The 21951-nt window shown below is 38.6% G+C and overlaps 2 protein-coding genes across 5 annotated transcripts in view; one reads left to right on the plus strand and one right to left on the minus strand.

The window, feature by feature from the left end:
• lnx1 (ligand of numb-protein X 1) overlaps positions 1–16533 on the plus strand; it is a 57769-nt gene extending 41236 nt beyond the window's left edge. For all 4 annotated transcript variants that reach the window (XM_079830563.1, XM_079830562.1, XM_079830564.1 and 1 more), the window contains 7 exons: positions 1087–1295; positions 2896–3285; positions 7450–7584; positions 9853–10030; positions 12281–12539; positions 14810–14968; positions 15135–16533. In XM_079830563.1, the coding sequence (XP_079686689.1) occupies positions 1087–1295; positions 2896–3285; positions 7450–7584; positions 9853–10030; positions 12281–12539; positions 14810–14968; positions 15135–15270 (1466 nt within the window). In that variant the 3' untranslated portion in view covers positions 15271–16533. The remainder of the gene's footprint in view (positions 1–1086; positions 1296–2895; positions 3286–7449; positions 7585–9852; positions 10031–12280; positions 12540–14809; positions 14969–15134) is intronic.
• Positions 16534–17703: 1170 nt separating this feature from the next.
• Positions 17704–21951, minus strand: part of fip1l1a (FIP1 like 1a) — a 50793-nt gene continuing 46545 nt past the window's right edge. Inside the window, exons 14-15 of the mRNA XM_079830566.1 lie at positions 19216–19362; positions 17704–18217 (exon numbers count right to left, since the gene is read on the minus strand). Of these exons, the coding sequence (XP_079686692.1) occupies positions 18070–18217; positions 19216–19362 (295 nt within the window). The 3' untranslated portion in view covers positions 17704–18069. The remainder of the gene's footprint in view (positions 18218–19215; positions 19363–21951) is intronic.

Consider the following 21951-nt stretch of genomic DNA (forward strand, 5'->3'; position numbering starts at 1 on the left):
TTGAACGATTTTATGCGTCCTCGCTGAATTAAAGAATTAATCTTTTTCATTAAAAAAAAAATAATAATAATCTGCTAACACTTTATTTTGATGCTCTCCTAACAGATATTCTATATTGACTATAAGTGACTTTGCAACTGTAAACCCTCCTGTTCGAACCTGCCCGCTCCAAGCGGGACTCGAACCCGGGTCAGCCAGCATGATAGTCGTACGCTCTAACAAGCAAACAACCTCTAGTGTCAGTCGCTAGAGCATCTCTTGAGATCAGCGGAATAAGGTTTACTCACACAGCTGGCCTCCGTTACACTCAGCCCCCTAAACCTCACTCCGATCCGGGTCACGGCACCAGTGTGACCCCTCCTGTTCGAACCTGCCCGCTCCAAGCGGGACTCGAACCGGGTCCGCTGGCATGAGAGTCAGACGCCCTAACAAGGAGGCTAGAGCGTCTCTTGAGATCAGAGGAGTGAGGTTTACTCGCACAGCAACTACTAGCTGGCCTCCGTTACACAACTTTACTAACACCTAACCTAATAGTCTACTGATACTCTAATGAGAGTTAGTTGACATGTAGTTTCAAAGTTACTTATAGTTAGTAGAATGTCTAATGTGTTAAAATAAAGTCTAACCAAAAATCTTACTGACCCCAGATTTTTGAATGGTAGTGTATCTGCGTTATGTACATAAGTCGGTAAAATGATTGAAACAAAACTTAACTCCATCACTTTAATTGTTAGTTTTATCTTTAATATATTTTTGGGAAGTCTTGGCCCCACTTCCTTCCTCTGATGGATCACTATAATGCTTTAATATAATATACTATAATTAAGGCTTGAAGTCATGTTTGGCTTTGCTTTGGTCTGGACCGATGCCTTGTTTGTGTAGCACAGAAAGTAATGATCATGTGGGAGTTCAATGATTACAAATACTCTCTCTCTCTCTCTCTCTCTCTCTCTCTCTCTCTCTCTCTCTCTCTCTCTCTCTCTCTCTCTCTCTCTCTCTCTCTCTCTCTCTCTCTCTCTCTCTCTCTCTCTCTCTCTCTCTCTCTCTCTCTCTCTCTCTCTCTCTCTCTCTCTCTCTCGCTCTCAGTATTTGCATTACCTCAACTACATCATCTAATCCCTGATGGTGAGGTCACCAGTATTAAGATCACCAGGGTAGATCCTTGTGAACCACTAGCTATCAGCATTGTCGGGGGCAATGAGACGCCTCTGGTACGCATTCTCATTCAGGATATCTACCGAGAGGGGGTCATCGCTCGGGATGGAAGATTGCTACCTGGGGATATGATCCTCAAGGTGCGTATGTGTGCTAGATCTGATGTTACGTCATTGTACAGTAGGAGTGAATTTGATAGCATGTTGTCATGGGCTTCACCATCTGTTGTTCGGCGGGGAAGTGTGTGAGGATTCTGCATGTGGCCAGACAGAATCCTCTTCTTCTTTTTTTTATTTAATTGTTTTTATTTCATTTAAATGTGTTAAATAAAATAAGCAGGGATTAAAATGTTGGCTGATAATAAGCATATATTTAGATTTTATTGCCTATAACAGAAAAATTATATGTAATATTCTATACTATTGTGTCTAAATAAATAAATAAACAGCTATAGATTCAAATTATTAATTGTAAACACTACAAGTGAATTTTGCATAAAATTATAAATTAGCTTTAAGTGAGAGTTAGATACCGGCAAAGGTTATCTAAATTTAAATAGCTGCAAGCAGCGATGACAGGCCCAAACCCCTGTGGCACCGCCATCCCGGTGGCTTTAGAGCAACTGTGCACGACGGGCAATATGCATTTAAACTGGGTAAATGTAAAAGGATTATGTCAAGATTTGAGACTCTTCCCGTTTCCCTTTTTTGTCATTATTTAATCGCTCCCATGGCAACACCGTTTGAGATATCCAATATCTGTTCATAATTTAACATCTTCAATGTCTTGTCACCATGTTCAAGAAGTTTGGTGTGAATCGTATAAACACCCTAGGAGTGAGCAAACTGAGTCAGAGCCTAATTATTTTAAAAAATTCACATTTAAAACCAAAATATCGGACTTCCTGATGGTCGTAGCTAATGACTGTAAATTAGAAAGTTGTCCGGCTCGATGAGATCAATATATGTACTGAGTTTGGTGACTGTAGGTAAAACTAAGCCCCCAAATTTTTGTCAAAAGGTGGCGCTACTGAGCCCCTCCACCACACCCGTTTCTAAGGTTTTGCCCATGTCTCCTGGCTGACAATTGTGATGTGTGTGTCGAGTTTCATGCAATTTCAAGCATGCTAAGAGCCTCAAAAACACCCAAGAATATTATTAAAGTTTGATGTGTTGCCATGGCAAACGTATTAAAGATATCAAGAATAAGCATGGGTGCAACTAAAAGACCACTATCGACTGAAAATGTATAAATAATGACAACCAATATGTTATAATACATTGTGCATTACAAAAAATGTATCTCTAAAAAAGTACAGCTACTTACTGACAGCAAAAAGCAGAATCAGATTTCTCAAAATATTAAATATCAAAATATTTAACAAACACAAATTTGTCCCTTTCTAAATCTTAGAAGGGCATTAAGCATAAAGCCAGAAAGTAATTACCGCAATTTCAGTCATACACTAATAATTAGTGCATGCTCAAAAATATTGAGCTCTGGTGCTCCTTACGTTAGTTCCAGTTCGGCTTGCAACATTTCCAGATTCCTTTCACTTTCCCCCATTGCCTTAATTTAATGTCTTCTCTCTACTTTTATATTTACATTTATCCATTTGCCATACGCTTTCCTGCTAATCAAACCCATGACCTTAGTGTTGCTAGTGCCGTCCTCCATAGTTTGAGCTTCAAAAACGTAATACAAACAAATAAACCGTTCTCTTGATTTCTCTCCCTTCAGGTGAATGGCATAGACATCAGTAACGTGCCTCACTGTTATGCTGTGGCGGCTCTGAAGCAACCCTGCACACTGCTGCGGTTGACCGTACTGCGTGAGCAGCGCCACCGTTACCGTTCCCACCACCACTCCCCCACTGAGGCCTTTCCCACACACACACCCACCATCCGGGATGACAGCCTGCATGTGGTCCTCGTTAAGAGGGCTCCAGATGAACAGCTGGGTATCAAGCTGGTGCGCAGACCTGACGAGCATGGCGTCTTCATCTTCCACCTGCTGGAGGGGGGGCTGGCTGCCCGTGACGGGAGGCTGAGGGTAGACGACCGTGTGCTGGCCATCAACGGCCACGACCTGCGATATGGCGCCCCTGAGCATGCCGCGTTGCTTATTCAGGTGAGCAGCATTATGGGACAGGTCAAAGGTAATGTGGTGAGTATTAAGCCCAGACAGCAACATAGTGTCGGCCCAGATCCGGCCCACATCTGGTACGCGTGGACACTATGTTGCTGTCTGGGAGGGTTGTGTATGCTAACAGACAGAACAGTGACAATCGTCACAAATCAATAGTGAAATATATATCATAACTCTTCAAAACGAATGCAATCCCTGATACAAGTGTGTATACCTAAACGAGAACGAAATGCAGGCTGCGCATCTGACAATACAGATTTTGTTTGCTTTAATGCAAAATACAGTCGGACTGACTAGGGCAACTTTCATGGAATAAACCTAAAATTGCAGCGCAATTTCATCACAAAAAATTAAGGTAAAACACCTTTAAATGACCTACAGCTGTGCCAGTAACATAGTGAGTGAATCAGTCTTTCTTCATCCGCACAGATTGTAAGAAGCTCTTTTGTTTTTGTTTCTTTCGTCTATTCTATTTTCACTTATTTCTTTCCATATTATATTTTCGACTTCCATTTAACAGGCTTACAACTAAATGCATGGTGTAATTGCATCAGCTCCTTCAGAAGTATGCGATTGGTTCAAACTCATTGACAGCTGACTTTTTGTTCTAATCTCAAACCATTCAGTTTACACACAGCCTTAATATGAAACTTCTCCAGCAATGTTACAAATTCAAGTCAAATTTCCAGAGCTGATTGTGTCAACAGGTTTTGTTCTTACGTGACCTCTACAATAATAATAAGGTGCAAGTGCAAATTTTCAAGCTTGGTGTAAATAACTTGTCTGGCTATTATTAGACAAAGCTCAATCTTTTAAGATTGAACATTGGTCTGGGGAGTCTGCTCTGTATTTTCTACTGCACAAGAGGCGTGATCAATGCGCATAGTTCAAATGACTCTGTATGCAATTGGATAGTCCTTCAACCAATCAGACCACAAGAGGCGTGATCAACGGGCATAGTTTAAATGACTCTGTAGTCAACTGGATAGTCCTTCAACCAATCAGACCACAAGAGGCGTGATCAACGGGCATAGTTTAAATGACTCTGTAGTCAACTGGATAGTCCTTCAACCAATCAGACCACAAGAGGCGTGATCAACGGGCATAGTTTAAATGACTCTGTAGTCAACTGGATAGTCCTTCAACCAATCAGACCACAAGAGGCGTGATCAACGGGCATAGTTCAAATGACTCTGTACGCAACTAGATAGTCCTTCAACCAATCAGACCACAAGAGGCGTGATCAACGGGCATAGTTTAAATGACTCTGTACGCAACTAGATAGTCCTTCAACCAATCAGACCACAAGAGGCGTGATCAACGGGCATAGTTTAAATGACTCCGTAGTCAACTGGATAGTCCTTCAACCAATCAGACCACAAGAGGCGTGATCAACGGGCATAGTTCAAATGACTCTGTATTGGATAGTCCTTCAACCAATCAGACAACAAGAGGCGTGATCAACGGGCATAGTTTAAATGACTGTACGAAATTGGATAGTCCTTCAACCAATCAGACCACAAGAGGCGTGATCAATGGGCATAGTTCAAATGACTCAGTACGCAATTGGATAGTCCTTCAACCAATCAGACCACAAGAGGTGTGATCAATGGGCATAGTTTAAATGACTGTACGAAATTGGATAGTCCTTCAACCAATCAGACCACAAGAGGTGTGATCAATGAGCATAGTCAAATGACTCTGTACGCAATTGGATAGTCCTTCAACCAATCAGACCACAAGAGGCGTGATCAACGGGCATAGTTTAAATGACTCTGTACGCAATTGGATAGTCCTTCAACCAATCAGACCACAAGAGGCGTGATCAACAGACATAGTTTAAATGACTCTGTACGCAATTGGATAGTCCTTCAACCAATCAGACCACAAGAAGCGTGATCAATGGGCATAGTTTAAATGACTCTGTATGAAATTGGATAGTCCTTCAACCAATCAGACCACAAGAGGCGTGATCAACGGGCATAGTTTAAATGACTCTGTACTCAATTGGATAGTCCTTCAACCAATCAGACCACAAGAGGCGAGATCAATGGCCCTAGTTTAAATGACTCTGTACGAAATTGGATAGTCCTTCAACCAGCCAGACCACAAGAGGCGAGATCAATGGGCATAGTTTAAATGACTCTGTACGCAATTGGATAGTCCTTCAACCAATCAGACAAATGTTTGTGATTGGTTCCTGCGAAAGGTTTGTGGCAGTTTTAGAATTAAGAATTAAAGTTTATTTGACTGTGGTTTCATCTCGGTGGTTAGAGGTGTGTCATGATGATGTGTGTAAGAAAGGATAGTGAGTGTGTGATCTAATATGTATTTTAGTGTAAGGGTGGGTCTTTCTTAATGATGTTATTCTGCCTGTTGCTTCCTCTCTGGTTCAGATTGGTCTCGAAGGAGCCAAGATGGCCGCTCACAGCAGGAGTTTCTGACATAGATTAACTACTGGCAGGAAACTGATTAAATTAGTCCAATTAAGGCGATAACAAGCTAGGCCCACTCATTTAAGAGGCAGCGACAGAGCACTGAACTCCCAAGAACTCCATGGGCTCTCCATGCGAGCGTGTGCTTGAGAGCAACATACGCTACAGGGTTGTCAACAGAAAGGGTTAATGCAGAAGAAAGCTGTGATGCACTCAGACGGAACAACAGGAATGGATGAAGAGGGAAAGATAAATAAATCAGAGAGGGAAAAACTAGAGCCCATGCCCTCCTTCAGCTCACAGATATACACACAGACTGCAGCATGAATCCCAAATCTCCATATATATTAGTTTTTCTTTAATAAGTACACACTTCTGAGACATAATCACACATTCACACTGAGCTGGAGCTGTAGGGCATTGGCAGTCACAACATCTGGTAATTGTGCTTCCTAGACGTCCGGAGAGTAATGAGACATTACGCACACACTCTCAGGGGTAGGAACGGACTATTTAAAATTTTAAATTCAGTTTTTGAACTGCTCGTTCCTCTGGGAAGTTGTTGTCCTCTGTTTGCTCTCCTGTAGAGTTCGAAAGGTTTCTGCGGTAGACGGCTAATGTTAGGCCAACTCTCACCCACTGTTACGCCGATGTTAAAGGCGCCATGAAATCAAAATTGGAGTTTGGTGGCTTTTAGCCCATGTTTATTATCCTGGAGGACATCTTGCAAGGGATCCCCTTTAAGGGAGCTATATAATTTAATCTGATAATGTATACAGTGAAAAATAAATGGGTTATATACATATATATATATTACCCATTTATTTTTCACTGTATAAATTATCACTGTATAATATAATGTGTGTATACATTTTTAATATAAAATTTTCACTGTATAATATAATGTGTGTAAAATATTTTATGTAATTTTGATTAACATGTGTATGTATATATATATATATATATATATATATATATATATATATATATATATATATATATATATATATATATATATATACATATACATACATACATACTTACATTCATACACGTTAATTAAAATGACAAAATATTTTACTATTTTACATTTATATATATGTTAAGAGTATGAACATTGTATATATTGTATATATATATATATATATATATATATATATATATATATATATATATATATATATATATATATATATATATATATATATATACACGTTAATTAAAATTGCATAAAATATTTTGCTAATATTTTACACACAAACATATAAATATATATATATATAAATTAAGCTGACATTGTATTTTCTGCGCACCATCAGTTTTTTTAGACCTGAAAAGAAACATAACACTATGACTGTAAGTAGAAGATAGAAAATAATAGAATATTGAACAAAATATTAAATAATGATTTACCACATAAATTATGAGCAGTCTTTAGAAAGAAGAATTTTAATTGAATTCTATTTTAAATGCAAGTTTTAACATACTAATATTTTAACTTTAATATAATTTTTTCTTAATAAATATTGATGACTCATTTTGCACTACACAGACTTCTGTCCAATCAACTACTCTCTAGAATTAAATGTTCCCGTCAAGCTAGTTATCTTGTCCCTAGTTAGCATACATTTCGACATTTATATAACCTCATGTATTAACCTAAAAATCACATAAGGCTGGGCACTAATGGCACCTGCTACATGTTCTACAGGCGAGTGAGGACCGCGTCCACTTCATTGTGTCCCGCCAGACTCACATCCCTACTCCGGACATCCTACAGGAGGCGCCATGGAACATGGAAGGGCCACCGCCCTACTCGCCTGTGGATATTGAGCAGTCTTTACTGGTGGGTTTCATGAGCATAGGCCGCACACACTATTTATTTCCCGTCCCTCTGCACCACTTTACTAAACATTCTCTTATTGAGGAAAAAGATCTGAAAGCCTATTACTTCTACATCAAAGAATTGCGCAATCAGCCAGCTCACACTCGCACACACACACTCCTCTGAGACAGCCGTCTCCAAACCTATTAACAGAAGAAAACCCAGAAGGAGGAAACACAGCCGTGGCAGGGTGGATTTCAGTGTCTTCTAAATGGGATTTTCTGCTGCTCAATATCTGCACTGACAACTTCCCTTGTTCTAATAAAACTCAAATTCATCGTTAGTCATTTCTCTCCTTTCCTTCCTCTGCTCACAAAAAACATCTTAGACCAATCTGTGAGGGTTTGCTGGTCTTTGCCGTTTTAAGAGTCAATGACAAATAAACGTGTGGAGTCATTTACCATTATTTGACCACTTTTTTGTGGGTGAAATCCAGTCACATATAGATTTCGGTAGAAGCTGGTCAAATGGATTCAACATGTTGAACAACAGAAAGCTGCTTGGTTTAAAAATAATTTTTGTGTGAGATGTGCTTCATACATTGTTACACTATTGTCAATAAACTAAATTTCGCTAATGTGACCACACCTTAATAGCGGGTAGTTTAAAAAATTTTCCTTGAAATGTACACTTTGTATTCAAGTTGGTTTAATGAGATGTAAAAAAGTTTACATTTAATGACAGTAAAAATGTGGTAAAACGCAAGTTATTTTCCTTACACCTTGAGTACATGCGTGTACGCATCTTAAAGGAACACGCCACTTTTTTTTAATATAGGCTCATTTTCCAACTCCCCTAGGGTTTAACCGTTTTCGAATCCATTCAGCCGATCTCCGGGTCTGGCAGTAGCACATTTAGCATAGCTTAGCATAGATCATTGAATCTGATTAGACCGTTAGCATCTCGTCAAAAATGACCAAAGAGTTTCGATATTTTTCCGATTTAAAACTTGACTCTTCTGTAGTTACATCGTGTACTAAGACAGACGGAAAATGAAAAGTTGCGATTTTCTAGAACGATATGGCTAGGAACTATACTCTCATTGTACGACAGCAAAGCTCCTTAATTATTACGCAGGAATGAGAGTATAGTTCCTAGCCATATCGGTCTAGAAAATCTCAACTTTTCGTTTTTCCGTCGGTCTTAGTACACAATGTAACTACAGAAGAGTCGAGTTTTATATAGGAAAAATATTGAAAGTTTTTGGTCATTTTTGAGCGAGATGCTAACGGTCTAATCAGATTCAATGATCTATGCTAAGCTATGCTAAAAGTGCTACCGCCAGACCCGGAGATCGGCTGAATGGATTCAAAAACGGTAAAACTCAACCGTTTAACTCTAGGGGAGTTGGAAAATGACAAAAATAAATACATTTTAAAAAGTGGCATGTTCCTTTAAACATGAGAAACTAAAGTTTTTTTTTTTAATTTCATGAATTATCAATTCATAAACAAGTCTGGTTATACCACATGAAAAGGTCATAAAACTGCCAAATTATCTGATATTTTAATAGACTTATTGACCTTGACACATGGTAATGAAGATCTGCAGGGTTCCTCTCTATGATGTAATTTTCAAAATTCCGTTTTGTTTTTCGAAATGAAAAAAATGAAAAATGCCACTTAACCCCCATATAAAACCAGACCAGATCAGAACAAACCCTCTCCTTTATTATCTCTCCACCACTCTCTTTTCCCTTACAATCACTTTTTATCCTTTTTGTAACTCTTGTTAATTCTCTTTTACACACTAGGAGAGGTGAAAACACATTGTCAGAGGCTTTTCACTCCTCTGAATTAGACACAGCCTAACACACACACACACATTCTCTCTCCAGCGATAAGCCTGACACACTACCTCCAGATCTGATTTGCTGTAGCCGGAGGCTCCGACTAAATATAAACAGCCCTTTTATTGAACTTTAATAACGCTTTTTATTAAGTTAGAACTTAGCGACTGTGTTTGTTGTTTTTGGAGGGGATCCAAGGCACAATTTGGCCGCGGTCAGCAATATCACAGCGTCCTGCAAGCTCAACATTTATTACAAACACACGCACATAAACACACGCTTCGGGCAGTCATGTGTTGAGATATTATTATGCGTGGCGTCAGGAATGCATCAATCCAGAGCCCAACAACAGGTCATAGATAGCAACATGTCATAAACCGAACATTTTGCACTGAAATATTTTGCAAATTAATCTCTCATTTCACATCTCTCCATTCCAGGATTCGTGCCAAAAGCCTGCGTGTTACGAGAAGACTGTGACTCTGTTGAAGGAGCCGCATGATTCTCTCGGTATGACTGTCGCCGGTGGGATGAGCAGCAGGGGGTGGGATCTGCCCGTCTACGTCACCAACGTCGACCCCAATGGAGTGGTGGGACAGGAGGGCTCGATCTGCAAAGGTACACCCGCACAAAGTGTTTAACCTATTCAGAAACATCTGACAAAGCCACACACACCTGTTTCCAAGGTGCCCCTCTGATCTTTCCTCCTTTTGAATGCGAACACACGCACAAACAAAGACACACCTGCTACTGCATATGCATGACTGTCATCAGCTCTGTAAATATATGCATATAACACTAGAAAATGACACACTCCCACTCGTACACCTGCCATACTGTCTCTCTATCACACACACTCGCAGTTATCAGATGCCAGCTGAGCCTATGGACGTTTCTTAAGGTTTATTTCTGTCACGTGTGACATGTACGTAGGCGTGTGAAGGTGCGATCATGCACAGGCTGTGTGTGTGTGTATGTTCAGAGCATCAAATACAGACACATACACACATCATCAAAGCGTTTAGACTTTATTTGCTGTATAAACGTGGATAAAGGTGTGGTAAAGCCAGTGTTTTAATTATACCTAAGCTATACCTAAGGGAAAATGGGAAAGAAAATGGGTTTTAGAGTTTTGCAGTAAAATTTTGCTAGATTGCTAGAATAAGTTATTAAGAAGGTACTAGTTATCCTTCTCATTCTGTACATAACTGTGTACAGTAGCAGTTGTGTTATCGAGCGGATATCGCACTTCAGCCATTTTCAAGCTTTGCCAATATTACATATTTAAATAAATATTTTAAATATATTTTAAAACTAAATGTATTTTTAATAGAAAAATCGTATCAATTCAATTTACACACATTAAAATCAATAGTTTTATTCAGCAAGGATGCATTCAATTAATTGAAAGTGACAGTCAAGACATTTATCATTTTACAAAACATTTCTATTACAAAGAAATTCTGTTCTTTTGAATTTTTGGTTCATCAAAGAATACCGAAAAACAATTATGTTTACAATTATGTGCACAAAAATATTAGGCAGCACAACTGTTTTTTCAACATTGATAATAAGAATAATTTACGTTTTTTCCCGGCTTTCTGTGTTTTCATTGTTATCCGGTAGGGGGCGCTATGACACATCTTCTGAAAGAGTACAGAATCGCCGGATTAAAACACATGCGAAGATGATGCAGAAACAAGCAATATCATATGTAAAATTAAACAGCATATAAATCAAAACTGCCTAATGTTACTGAATGAAATGTCGGCCCAGGTCGAGCTGTAGGACTGTGAAGCTTTGGGGGTGTTGATGGACTCGATCTTCTCCATCTATGTTTTGATCATCGTTCTGAATCCGAACTGGATGTAGTATTTGACTAGCCTGGATGCCAGCCGAACTTAGCCCCGCCCACAACATTTGAGGTTGGGAAGTTCAGTCAGGACTTGATCTGTTGTGGAGCAACTCGAACCAGAGCTGTTCGGACCAATCAAATTGTCAGGGCGGGCTTTAAACGATGATGGACAGATGATCAACAGCGTGTTTGCAGTTGAGTTCTGTTGAAAACTATGCGTCACTCAACAGACGTCACTCCGTTGCTCTGATTGGTTTTTAGGTCTATCCAATTGAGTGCAGAGGCACTTTCTTTCCTGGTTCGGTTGAAACACAGGAGCAGTATCAGACGATGTCAGGCTAGTATTTGACCAAAACGTGAAAAAAACATTTCTCACAATGTAGTTTTTTTCTGAAACGTACTCGCATTCAAGTGTTGATAAAATAAAATCCATGTTCAGATATTCATACAACAAAATATTCTGGGGGCCATGACATTTTTGTAAAATGATCAAAAATGCTGGCGGTGGCTGTCAGCTTTTTTTTTTTTTTTACACTGGCGGGGAAAGCGTTAAAAAAAAAAGTATGAAGAATCATGTGATGTACTGTATTTACACACACACAATCAGAATAATAAAATATGAAATGTCTAGATGTGAGACTCCACAGGGGCCTCATTTATAAAATGTTGCGTAGAAACCGTCCTACATTTGATCTTCCGATCATTTCTCAAACGTGCCCTCAGAGGTGAATGTCTGATCCTGTCCTACTTTCTCCTTTTCCGTCTTTAATTTCTGCAGTCTCGTTGTCATATTGCCTTTATACATTTTACATTAATTATTTAAATATGATATTAATATTTCAATTCTTAGTAATCTTCCATGCGCGTGCTTCTTGTATGCACATTATTCTATTAAAAATGCGAGGAAAATGGCTATAAATCAGATCTACTCAACAAAAGTACCTCCCAGCAACCAAAAATCCAAGCTGTTGGAGTCTGGATATCTCTATAGTAACGTCTATCCCGTCTCCTAGGTGACATTCTTTTAAACGTGAATGGGGTTGACCTGACTGGCGTGACTCGGAGCGAGGCTGTGGCTAACCTGAAGAACACCTCGTCCCCGGTGGTCCTGCGGGTACTAGAAATGAGACCCCCTAATGAGACCTCCCTGGACTGCATGCCGCCCCTGCATTCCCCCTGCACTCTTTTGCCCTCTTCACCCGGAGACATCAAACTACCCCCGCCTAATGATGACTACGCCCCCCTCTGGGTGTCCTGGCTCCAGCTGCCCAGGTACAATCAACAGAATACACACAGAGAAACAGACGTACATTATTTTGAAGTATTTTCGGCTTGCTTTATTCACATCAAAATGCAATATATACGTTACTTTTACTGCTGTCTTTGTCCCCCTAGTCTTTCCCCCACTGAGCGTTTTATTTTGCCCATATTTAATACATTTGAGAACGTTTGCTGTGGTAGAGTGTGAAAGTTCTTAACAACTTCCCAAATGATTTGATTTGCATAATAAATCAGAAAGTTGCGTGTAGGACAGAAAGCGAGAGCGAGAGGAGAACCGAGCAGGGTTGAGGAAAGCCCTTCTCACCCTCTCTCTGCTGTAACAGGTTTAGATGCTTGAAAGTGTGACGGCTTTAAATAGAGCTTTCTCTCCCATCCCTTGAAAATGTCCTTCTAGTTATGCGTCTTTCTTTCCTTCACACGTTTCTTTAGCTCTTGCCTGCTCTCTCCATTTCTACATCATCTTATTTCACAGAAGTCCACACTAAATCTGAGCTTTGAACGTTCATGCTGTTAGTTAGCTGTTCGATATCATGGTAAACATCCCTTTTTCCAGGGACCATCAGTCTTAGTCTTTCAGTGTTGCTCATTTGAAACTCGCTTATTTCCCAGAGACATCCATAAGCTCCATATTTATTGTAACTGTATCTTTTCACTCCAGTGTAGTGGCTCCTGAAATACCTCTATGCATCTCCCTTAAATGGACAGTTCACCCCAAAATTATAATTCTGTAAAATAAGAAAAATAGGTATCAAGTAATAATGAACAACAATTTATTAATCTAGGCAAATGATAATTTACATGTAGCATTCTGGGTAACCTGAGGTCCTTTCCTGATCCTGTTTTCCCCTCTCTTCTCCCATTGCTTCCAATGTCTCCTTCACTAATAAAGCCTAAAAGCCCCAAAATATAACTATGTTCTTGCTGTTGTTCCTTTTTCTTTATATAATAATTATTATTAATAATAATATCATAACATTTTAGTTTCATGTATACAACTGGAAATTTGAAATGTATTCATACTATATACTATATATATCCATATATATATTTCAATCTAAAAAATGCTGGGTTAAAAACAACCCAAGTTGGGTTGAAAATGGATTAATCCAGCGATTGGGTTGTTTTAAGCAAACATTTAACCCAACCGCTGGGTTAAAACGACCCATTCACTGGGTTAAAACAGCACATTCGCTGGGTAAAAACAACCCAATTGTGGGTTAAAACGACCCATTCACTGGGTTAAAACAACCCAATTGCTGGGTTAGTCCATTTTCAAACCAACGTGGGTTGTTTTTGACCCAGCATTTTTAGAGTGTATTAACAATCATTAATCAATAAAATATAACATTGTTATTGTTCCTTTTTCTTTTTATAATAATAATAATTATTATTATTATTGACATCATATTTTAGTTTAATTTACACAACGAAATGTTAAAAATGTATTCATACTATAAATACAGAAATTTACATTAATCAATCAGTTATTGATCAAATGTTATTGTTGTTGTTCTCTTTTCATTTTATAATAATAATAATAATAATTATTATTATTATAATTATAAAAGGAAAAGCGAACAACAACAATAACAGTTATATTTTTACAGATTATTGATTAATGTTCATTTCTGCATGTATAGTGTGAATACATTTTTAACATTTCCAGTTGTATAAATTAAATTAAAATATGATAATAATAATAATAATTATTATTACTATAAAAAGAAAAAGGAACAAAAACGTTAATTTATGCATATATATTGTATCAATAGATTTGTTTACATTTCCAGTTGTATATATGCAGAAATTAACGTTTCTGTTCCTTTTTCTTTTTATAGTTTATAATAACGCAATAATTATTATTTTAGTTCATACAACTTAAAATGTTTCAAATTCATGAATACTGTATATGCATGCAGAAATGAACATTAAACAGATTAATAAGATTATTAAATGCTGTAAAAGTATTGTTCATAATACCTATTGCTTTAGCTAATGTTAACAAATGAAACCTTATAGTAAAGCGTTACCGAAACATTCTATCAAATTTTACACAGTGTCATGTTCTATTGAAATAACATGAGACAGTTACCATAAAATAAAATAAAAAGCAGAAGATGATGATGCAATTAAAGTGAATGATTTCCTGTCTGGGTGAACTACCCCTTTAAGTGTCCTTGCATTATATGCTTTGCCCTTTGTCTACCTGTATAACAGCTGAATGACAACAAAATTAACCTTGACATTTCTGTCCTTTCCAGGCATCTCTACTGCTGTAAAGACATTGTCCTCCGCAGGAGCACGTCTGGCAGTCTGGGTTTTAGTATTGTGGGTGGACAAGAAGAACTCAACTGTAACCAGTCCTTCTTCATTCGCTCTATCGTAGAGGGCACACCGGCCTACAACGACGGCAGGATACGGTACGGACACCTGGAACGTGTAGCGTCTACTTTTGACGGAAACCATGCTTTATGTAGAGCACCTATAAATAAATGCCAAGTACAATTTATTAAATGCCATTTTTTCCCTTTACCCTCATTCTTCAACATTCTGAAACTTCATCCCCCTTTCCTTTTTTCTCCTCAGCTGTGGGGACATCCTGCTGGAGGTGAACGGCAAGACCACCTGGGGAATGACACACACGGCTCTAGTCCGCCTACTCAAGGAGCTGAGGGGTCGGATCACTCTCACCATCGTTTCTTGGCCTGGCAGCCTGCTATAGGACTACTCTGCACGGGGGAGGGGCTTATCACACTGACCCTGCACTAGTGGGTGGAGCTTACACTAAAGACCTTATAACGACAACCAAAATGGTGGATTTTAAAATCCGAGACTTCCTTGAAAGGCGGGGCTTATGACACGGACTGCCCCTCCCGGAGCAGGAAATGGACCTCATCCGAGTATTAGGAACTAAGACTCTAAACATGAAGGCGGAGCCAACGGCATAACTCCGCCCACCAAGAAGCACGTTTGTCAGACTCCAAAACCAGGAGGCGCTTTCACAATTGCCCTTTTGTCGACCGACAAGGCATAAACATGACATTTGTGCATGAGAGGAGCATCATGTTGGTTACAGATAGAAGGCGGAGCTCCTAATCCGTACTAAAGGACTTGGGAGGGTCTAAAAACTAATTCAGGATGCAGCGAGGAGCACGTCTGTCAATAAACGAGTCGGAAATAGTTGTATAAACATTACGGGCACTGTGCTCTATGTAGTCAGATTGTGTGACTCTAATGTTGTTCGTAGAGGACGTTTAAGATGCTGCACATGAGAGGGGTTTCCTTCGGACGAGAGGTGAAAGGGATACTGGGATAGGTAGGGTTTGGGCGGGCGACACACACGTTGCCAATTCCATTAGTTTTACATGTTAGAAAATGCATCGAAGTGGACGCACATTCTTTACTATAAACGTCGATGTCTGAAAAGATGATAACGAAACAGATTCAAGCACTTGTACTTTGACTAATATTACTTTTGGTTTATTTCTCTCTCTGTTTCTACGGCTTTCAGATATCGGCTTCATTTCGTTCGTTCGTTCTGACAGTGGTTCGTTCTCTCCATCCGCCGGCATGGAGACACATTTGCCAAGTAGTTCTTTCTATGTTGGTACATTTCAGATGCTGTCGCATATGAAAATAAACTATAGTGAGTAATAAAAAAAGAATAGCAACTGAAAAAAGAAAAGCAATGTTAATAGTCTATTTTAAAAATGGATGATAACTTATAATGCTTATAATGATAATGTGAGATTTTGGCGGCCTTGCTGACTTTTTTTGTTTACTTTGGAGGAGAAAGGTCAGGAGAGAGTGGTGTGTGAAAGGCTCACTGTGTGAGTGTGTGTATGAGTGTGTGTGTGTGTGTGTGTGTAGGTGTCATTGTGGGGTAAGGTGTGTGTGCTCTGGCATCTCGTGCTTTGGCTTGTGCAGTATATTGTATCTGTTGGTACCTTTGGTTCAATGATCAATAAAGTAATTCTACAAGGAGACTTGTGTTACTCTGAGAGTTCTTACTGTGTGTGTGTGTGTGTGTGTGTATGTTACATTTCATATGTCCTCATATTTAAAATAGCTTTAAAAACATACTAAACAATGTTTTATTAAAAATATAAAAATGCAGAATGTTTTCTGTGATGGGGTTTAAGAGTACGGGTAGTGTAGGGGGATAGAATGTACAGTTTGTACAGTATAAAAAAACATTACGCCTATGGAATGTCCTCACTTAGATAGCAAAACAAACCTGTGTGTGTGTGTGTGGTCCTGGTAAACCCTACGTTGCGGGGGTTTCATGTTATTCATGTTATGCTCCCCATGAGGAAAACGGCTTATAAATCATACTAAATTATGTTTTTTGAAAATGTAAAAAAGATAGGGGATAGAATATATATCATTATATCTATGGAAACCCAATGTGTGTGTATGTGTGTATACAAACACCACCGTTCAAAAGTTTGGGGTACACTGTAAAAAAAAGTCCGTTAAAAATAGGGCACAATGTACTGTATAAATATGAAGGAATTTTCCGTATTGTTTTTTTTTTTAACAGATGTTTTACCTGTATTTTGAATTACACAATGCATTAGTTTGTGTTTTAAGGGTTAACGGAAAATTTCCGTAACATTACTGGATAATGTACTGGCAGAAAATGCCCAGCACATTTTCCGTTTTTATTTTTTACAGTGTAGGTAAGATTTTGAAACGTTCTTGAAAGAACAGTCTCATGTTCACCAAGGATGCATTGATTTGAGCAGTCTTCAGTGTCACATGATCCTTCAGAAATCATTTTAATATGCCGATTTGCTGCTCAAGACACATTTCTTCCTATTATAAATGTGTCAGTTGTGCTGCCTAATATTTTTGATGAACAGAAAGTTCAAAAGAACAGCATTTATTTGAAAAAATAAATATTTTGTTGTATTATAAATGTCTTTATTGTCACTTATTATCAATTAAATGCATTCTTGCTTAATAGTATTATTAAGCATAAAAAATATTATTATTAAGCATGAACATCTTACTGGCCCTCATAAAAAATGTAATCTTACTGACCCTAAACTTTTGAACGGTAGTGAAAATGTGAATGTGCTGACTGACCTTGACTGAAGGTCAGTACATCTGCTGGATTTCTCCATGCTAAAATCACGGTTCACACACATTTACATTTCTGGATCATGTTTATGATTTTGATTCAACAAAATTAACATTTGGCACAACAAAAATACCATTTTGTATTATGAAAACAATAAGAAGTCATTTTAAATAATGAATAAATACATTTAAATGAAAAAAAAAATTGTGTACCCTTTGGACCACTTTTACATTTTTTATAAATGACATTTTCAAGAAATTAAATGTTAAATTGCTAAAACTGTAACATAAATGGGCTTATCAAGCGTTGGGCATATGATTAATCAAAATCTATTTCACAGTTGGTCAATCAGGCTTTGACTGGTGACGAAACTAATGATCTTTCACTAAAGACCTCCTATTGGTCAACAAACGGGCTCACCAGCTGGCTAGGCAGTTATTCTGTGGCCTCCGACTGGTTCTCCTGGTCCGCACCGCACTCCTCGCTGGGCTCAAGGCTTCCTCGGTTGTGTCTGGAGCGTTTGTGCCTGTGTCTCCTGTGGCTATCTGCGTCATCACTATCATGACGCCTCCTACTGTTGCCACTAATGAGAGAGAGCGAGTAGAAGAAGGTCACATGATCTATATATATAATGGTTATATAAGATGGTTTGCCCCCTCTAATGAATATCACCTTTGTAGGCCAGTGTGTGTGTGTGTGTGTGTTTGTATGTTATTCTGCATGATGTGTCCGACGCAGGGCTGTAATGTCATGTGGACATCTTATACATGCATTTGTTGTGTTGTTTTGTGTGTACATTTTTACATAAGGGTAATTGTTTGGCCCTCCCAGGCTTCGTATACACCTTAGGGATAGTATATATGTGTTGCCAGTGTGAGAAATTAACCTTTTTTTAAATTAAGGGACAATATTTGCACCCTAAAATACTTTTTCAGAGAAATTTTTAACGTTATGAGAGCATGATAAAATAAAATAAAAAAATTACATGTAAAACTGCTTGTATCATATAGGGTAGGCGGGGATACTGAAGCTTATCCTAGCATTTCTTTAAAAATAATTCAAAGAAATTACGGCTGTAAGATCAAAAGCATGTATAGAAATAGCTCTAAATAATGCACAATATGTCATTATACAGAAATGATTGGTTAGAAAACATTTTGAATAATTTTCCAATTTATAAATCACATTTTACAGCTCTTTACTGTCTTCTGTCACAGCAAATTTTGATCTAACCACTGATTCATGTTGTTGGGAATGATTTCTTAACAATCAATGTTTTCAGAGCTGATTTAGTTTGTTTTTCCATGAAAAGCACCATGTTATCTACACATGAGATTCGGAAATCTTTGACTCTGAGACAGTCAATACAGATGACCGCCACAGGTCACTATAGGGGAATTAAACACAACTAGATATGATTAGAATAGAATGTTATGAAATATATCAAATGTTAGATAACAGATACAAAACAGAGGAGTTCACTACAGGGAGTTTTCTGCCCTCGCATCCGGGGGAAACATGTCACCTTTGGCATAGATTTTGTCTTTTACTGTCCTGCACCATGTTAAATTTGTGGGTTACCTGTGTGAGGATCTGTGTTGTTCATTCCTGTCTCTGTGTCTTCTTTCTCGATGTCTGTCCCTCGATCCTTCTCTTCCCGAGCTTTCCCTGTACCTCTCGCTCCCGTGATGACTGTGATCCCTGTGTCGAGATGCACGCTCCTCCTCACTGCACACACATATTCAAGCACACTCATTAGTAATGAGGGAAAATAACCTGTTCTAAAACTACCTACCTGGGTAGCAGTTAACCTATTAACTGTTAAAGGGTTAGTTCACCCAAAACTGAAAATTCTGTCATTAATTACTTACTCTCAAGTCGTTCGACACCCGTAAGACCTCCGTTCATCTTCGGAACAGAAATGAAGATATTTTAGTTGAAATCTGATGGCTCTGAAAGGCCTCCATTGGCACAATGGCACTTTACACTCTCAAGACCCTTAAAAGGTACTAAAGACGTCGTTACAAAGTCCATCTCACTACAGTGGTTCTAAAATAACTTTATGAATCGGCGAGAATAGTTTTTGTGCGCAAAAAAACCCTAAATAACGACTTAAATAGTGATGACGATTTCAAAACAAGGCATCATGAAGCTTCGAAGCGTTATGAATCAGTGAGCCGAATCATGATTCGGATCGCGTGTCAAACCGCCAAACTGCTGAAATTTGGCGATTCAAACCGCTGATTCGGCTCACTGATTCATAACGCTTCGAAGCTTCATGATGCCTTGTTTTGAAATCGTCATCACTATGTAAGTTGTTATTTAGGGGTTTTTTTGCACACAAAAACTATTGTCGCCGATTCAAAAGTTATTTTAGAACAACTGTAGTGAGATGGACTTTGTAACGACGTCTTTAGTACCTTTTAAGGGTCTTGAGAGTGTAAAGTGCCATTGTGCCAATGGAGGCCTTTCAGAGCAGATTTCAACTAAAATATCTTCATTTCTGTTCCGAAGTCTGTACTATCCCTTTAAGGAACCTCGGAAGTGACCATTTGGAATGCTCAACATACGCAGCAACTACAAGGCAGACTGGCAATTGTTTTCAACAGACTTTGACTTTAGCATTTTGCTAAGCTAATGCTCTTGCAAACTATTGCCCTGCATTTTAGCAACTTTGCACAATAATTGAATCATTTCAATCAATCATTGTCCTCAACAATAGCATGAAATAACATGGTGTGTACTATGGAAAGCAAGTTCTGCCAGGAAGACTCAATCGTTACGTCACTAATAACTTCTCATCTATCCAATCATATCCTTTTCTGTAGCATAAAAAGGTAGTAATTACTCATGTCTGAGTTTGCAGGTACTGTCGCTTCAGCACCACCATCCTCCCCTCCACCACCAAGATGGGACCTTTCCTACACCACCAGTCGGGCCCTCCTATCATCCTCAACACCACCAGATGGGCTCTCCCCTCTACCCCGAAGACTTCAGGATGTTCTTTTCCTCCATCTACCCCACCACCTCCAGATGGACCCCTTCCTTACTTCGCGGTGGTGGGCTGAGCCCCAGCCTTGTCTTCAGGCAGGATACGCCGATTCCGTACCCTCTGAATGCGAATTACGAACGGGGCCTAGCCAAAGAAATTGATTGCTTGCTGAGCTCCTAAATAAATGTTTATTGTTACAGCATTAATTCTCCAGAGTCTTTCTGGTAGAACTATATTGTCATCCACACAAACAGACAACAACGTCCTGCTATTTTTAAAGTGCGCGCTGCAGTTATGTTGCCTGCCATTTTTAAAGAACACCCACTTTTTTGAAAATAGGCTCATTTCCCACCTCCCCTAGAGTTAAACAGTCAAGTTTTACCATTTTTGAATCCATTCAGCCGATCTCCGGGTCTGGCGGTAGCACTTTTAGCATAGCTTAGCATAGATCATTGAATCTGATTAGACCGTTAGCATCTGGCTCAAAAAATGACCAAAGAGTTTCGATATTTATTCTATTCAAAACTCGACTCTTCTGTTGTTACAACTAGGGTTGGGTTTCGTTTGAATTTTAACGATTCCGATTCTGCTTATCGATTCCGATTCTTATCGATTCCTAATTTCGATTCCAATAGTGTAAAAACACATTTATTTATTATTAGGCTATTATTGCAAAACATTTCATTGTAGCTGAATACCATGAACAAAAATCAACAGGCTAGCAACATTTGCCTATTGTTTAAAAAAAAATATATAATAATATAAATATATATAATATAAATTTCAAGCATTATTAAAGACAAGTAAACACAAATAAGCAATTGCACAAATAAATACAATTGAACAAAGATGATTGAAATAAACATTTTCATATACATGTAATGTTCACTGGAGTACTTTATCTGTATCTGATTTAGAACGAGCAGAAATCTGTGAGAAATATAACGTCCCAAACACAAAATAACTGATCAAATATACACTGTTATGTAGGAGGAATAGCCTTGTGTGCAGCGCTGTGTCATACGCCATGTGCGCAAGAAAACCTGTGTTCGAGTTCATGAATTACGTCATTAGCGACTTCATTAAAGAAGTCATTCAACCCCTAATGTTAACAGGGTCACTGTCACGCAAACACATCACATCTCTCTGAAATGGCTCAACTTGCAGCCATTATGATGTGTCCTAATGAAAGCCTCTAAGTGCACATTTACACAGACAAAGAGAGAGACAGAGAAAAGAGACAAACTCAATAACCTGATCCTCCACCAGTAATCAGCAGTCAGCTAAAACCTCTGGCCCTCAGGTGCTGTGCTATAGATTAGTCC

This window comes from Gobio gobio, assembly GCF_949357685.1.
Source record: "Gobio gobio genome assembly, chromosome: 12".
Taxonomy (NCBI): Eukaryota; Metazoa; Chordata; class Actinopteri; order Cypriniformes; family Gobionidae; genus Gobio; species Gobio gobio.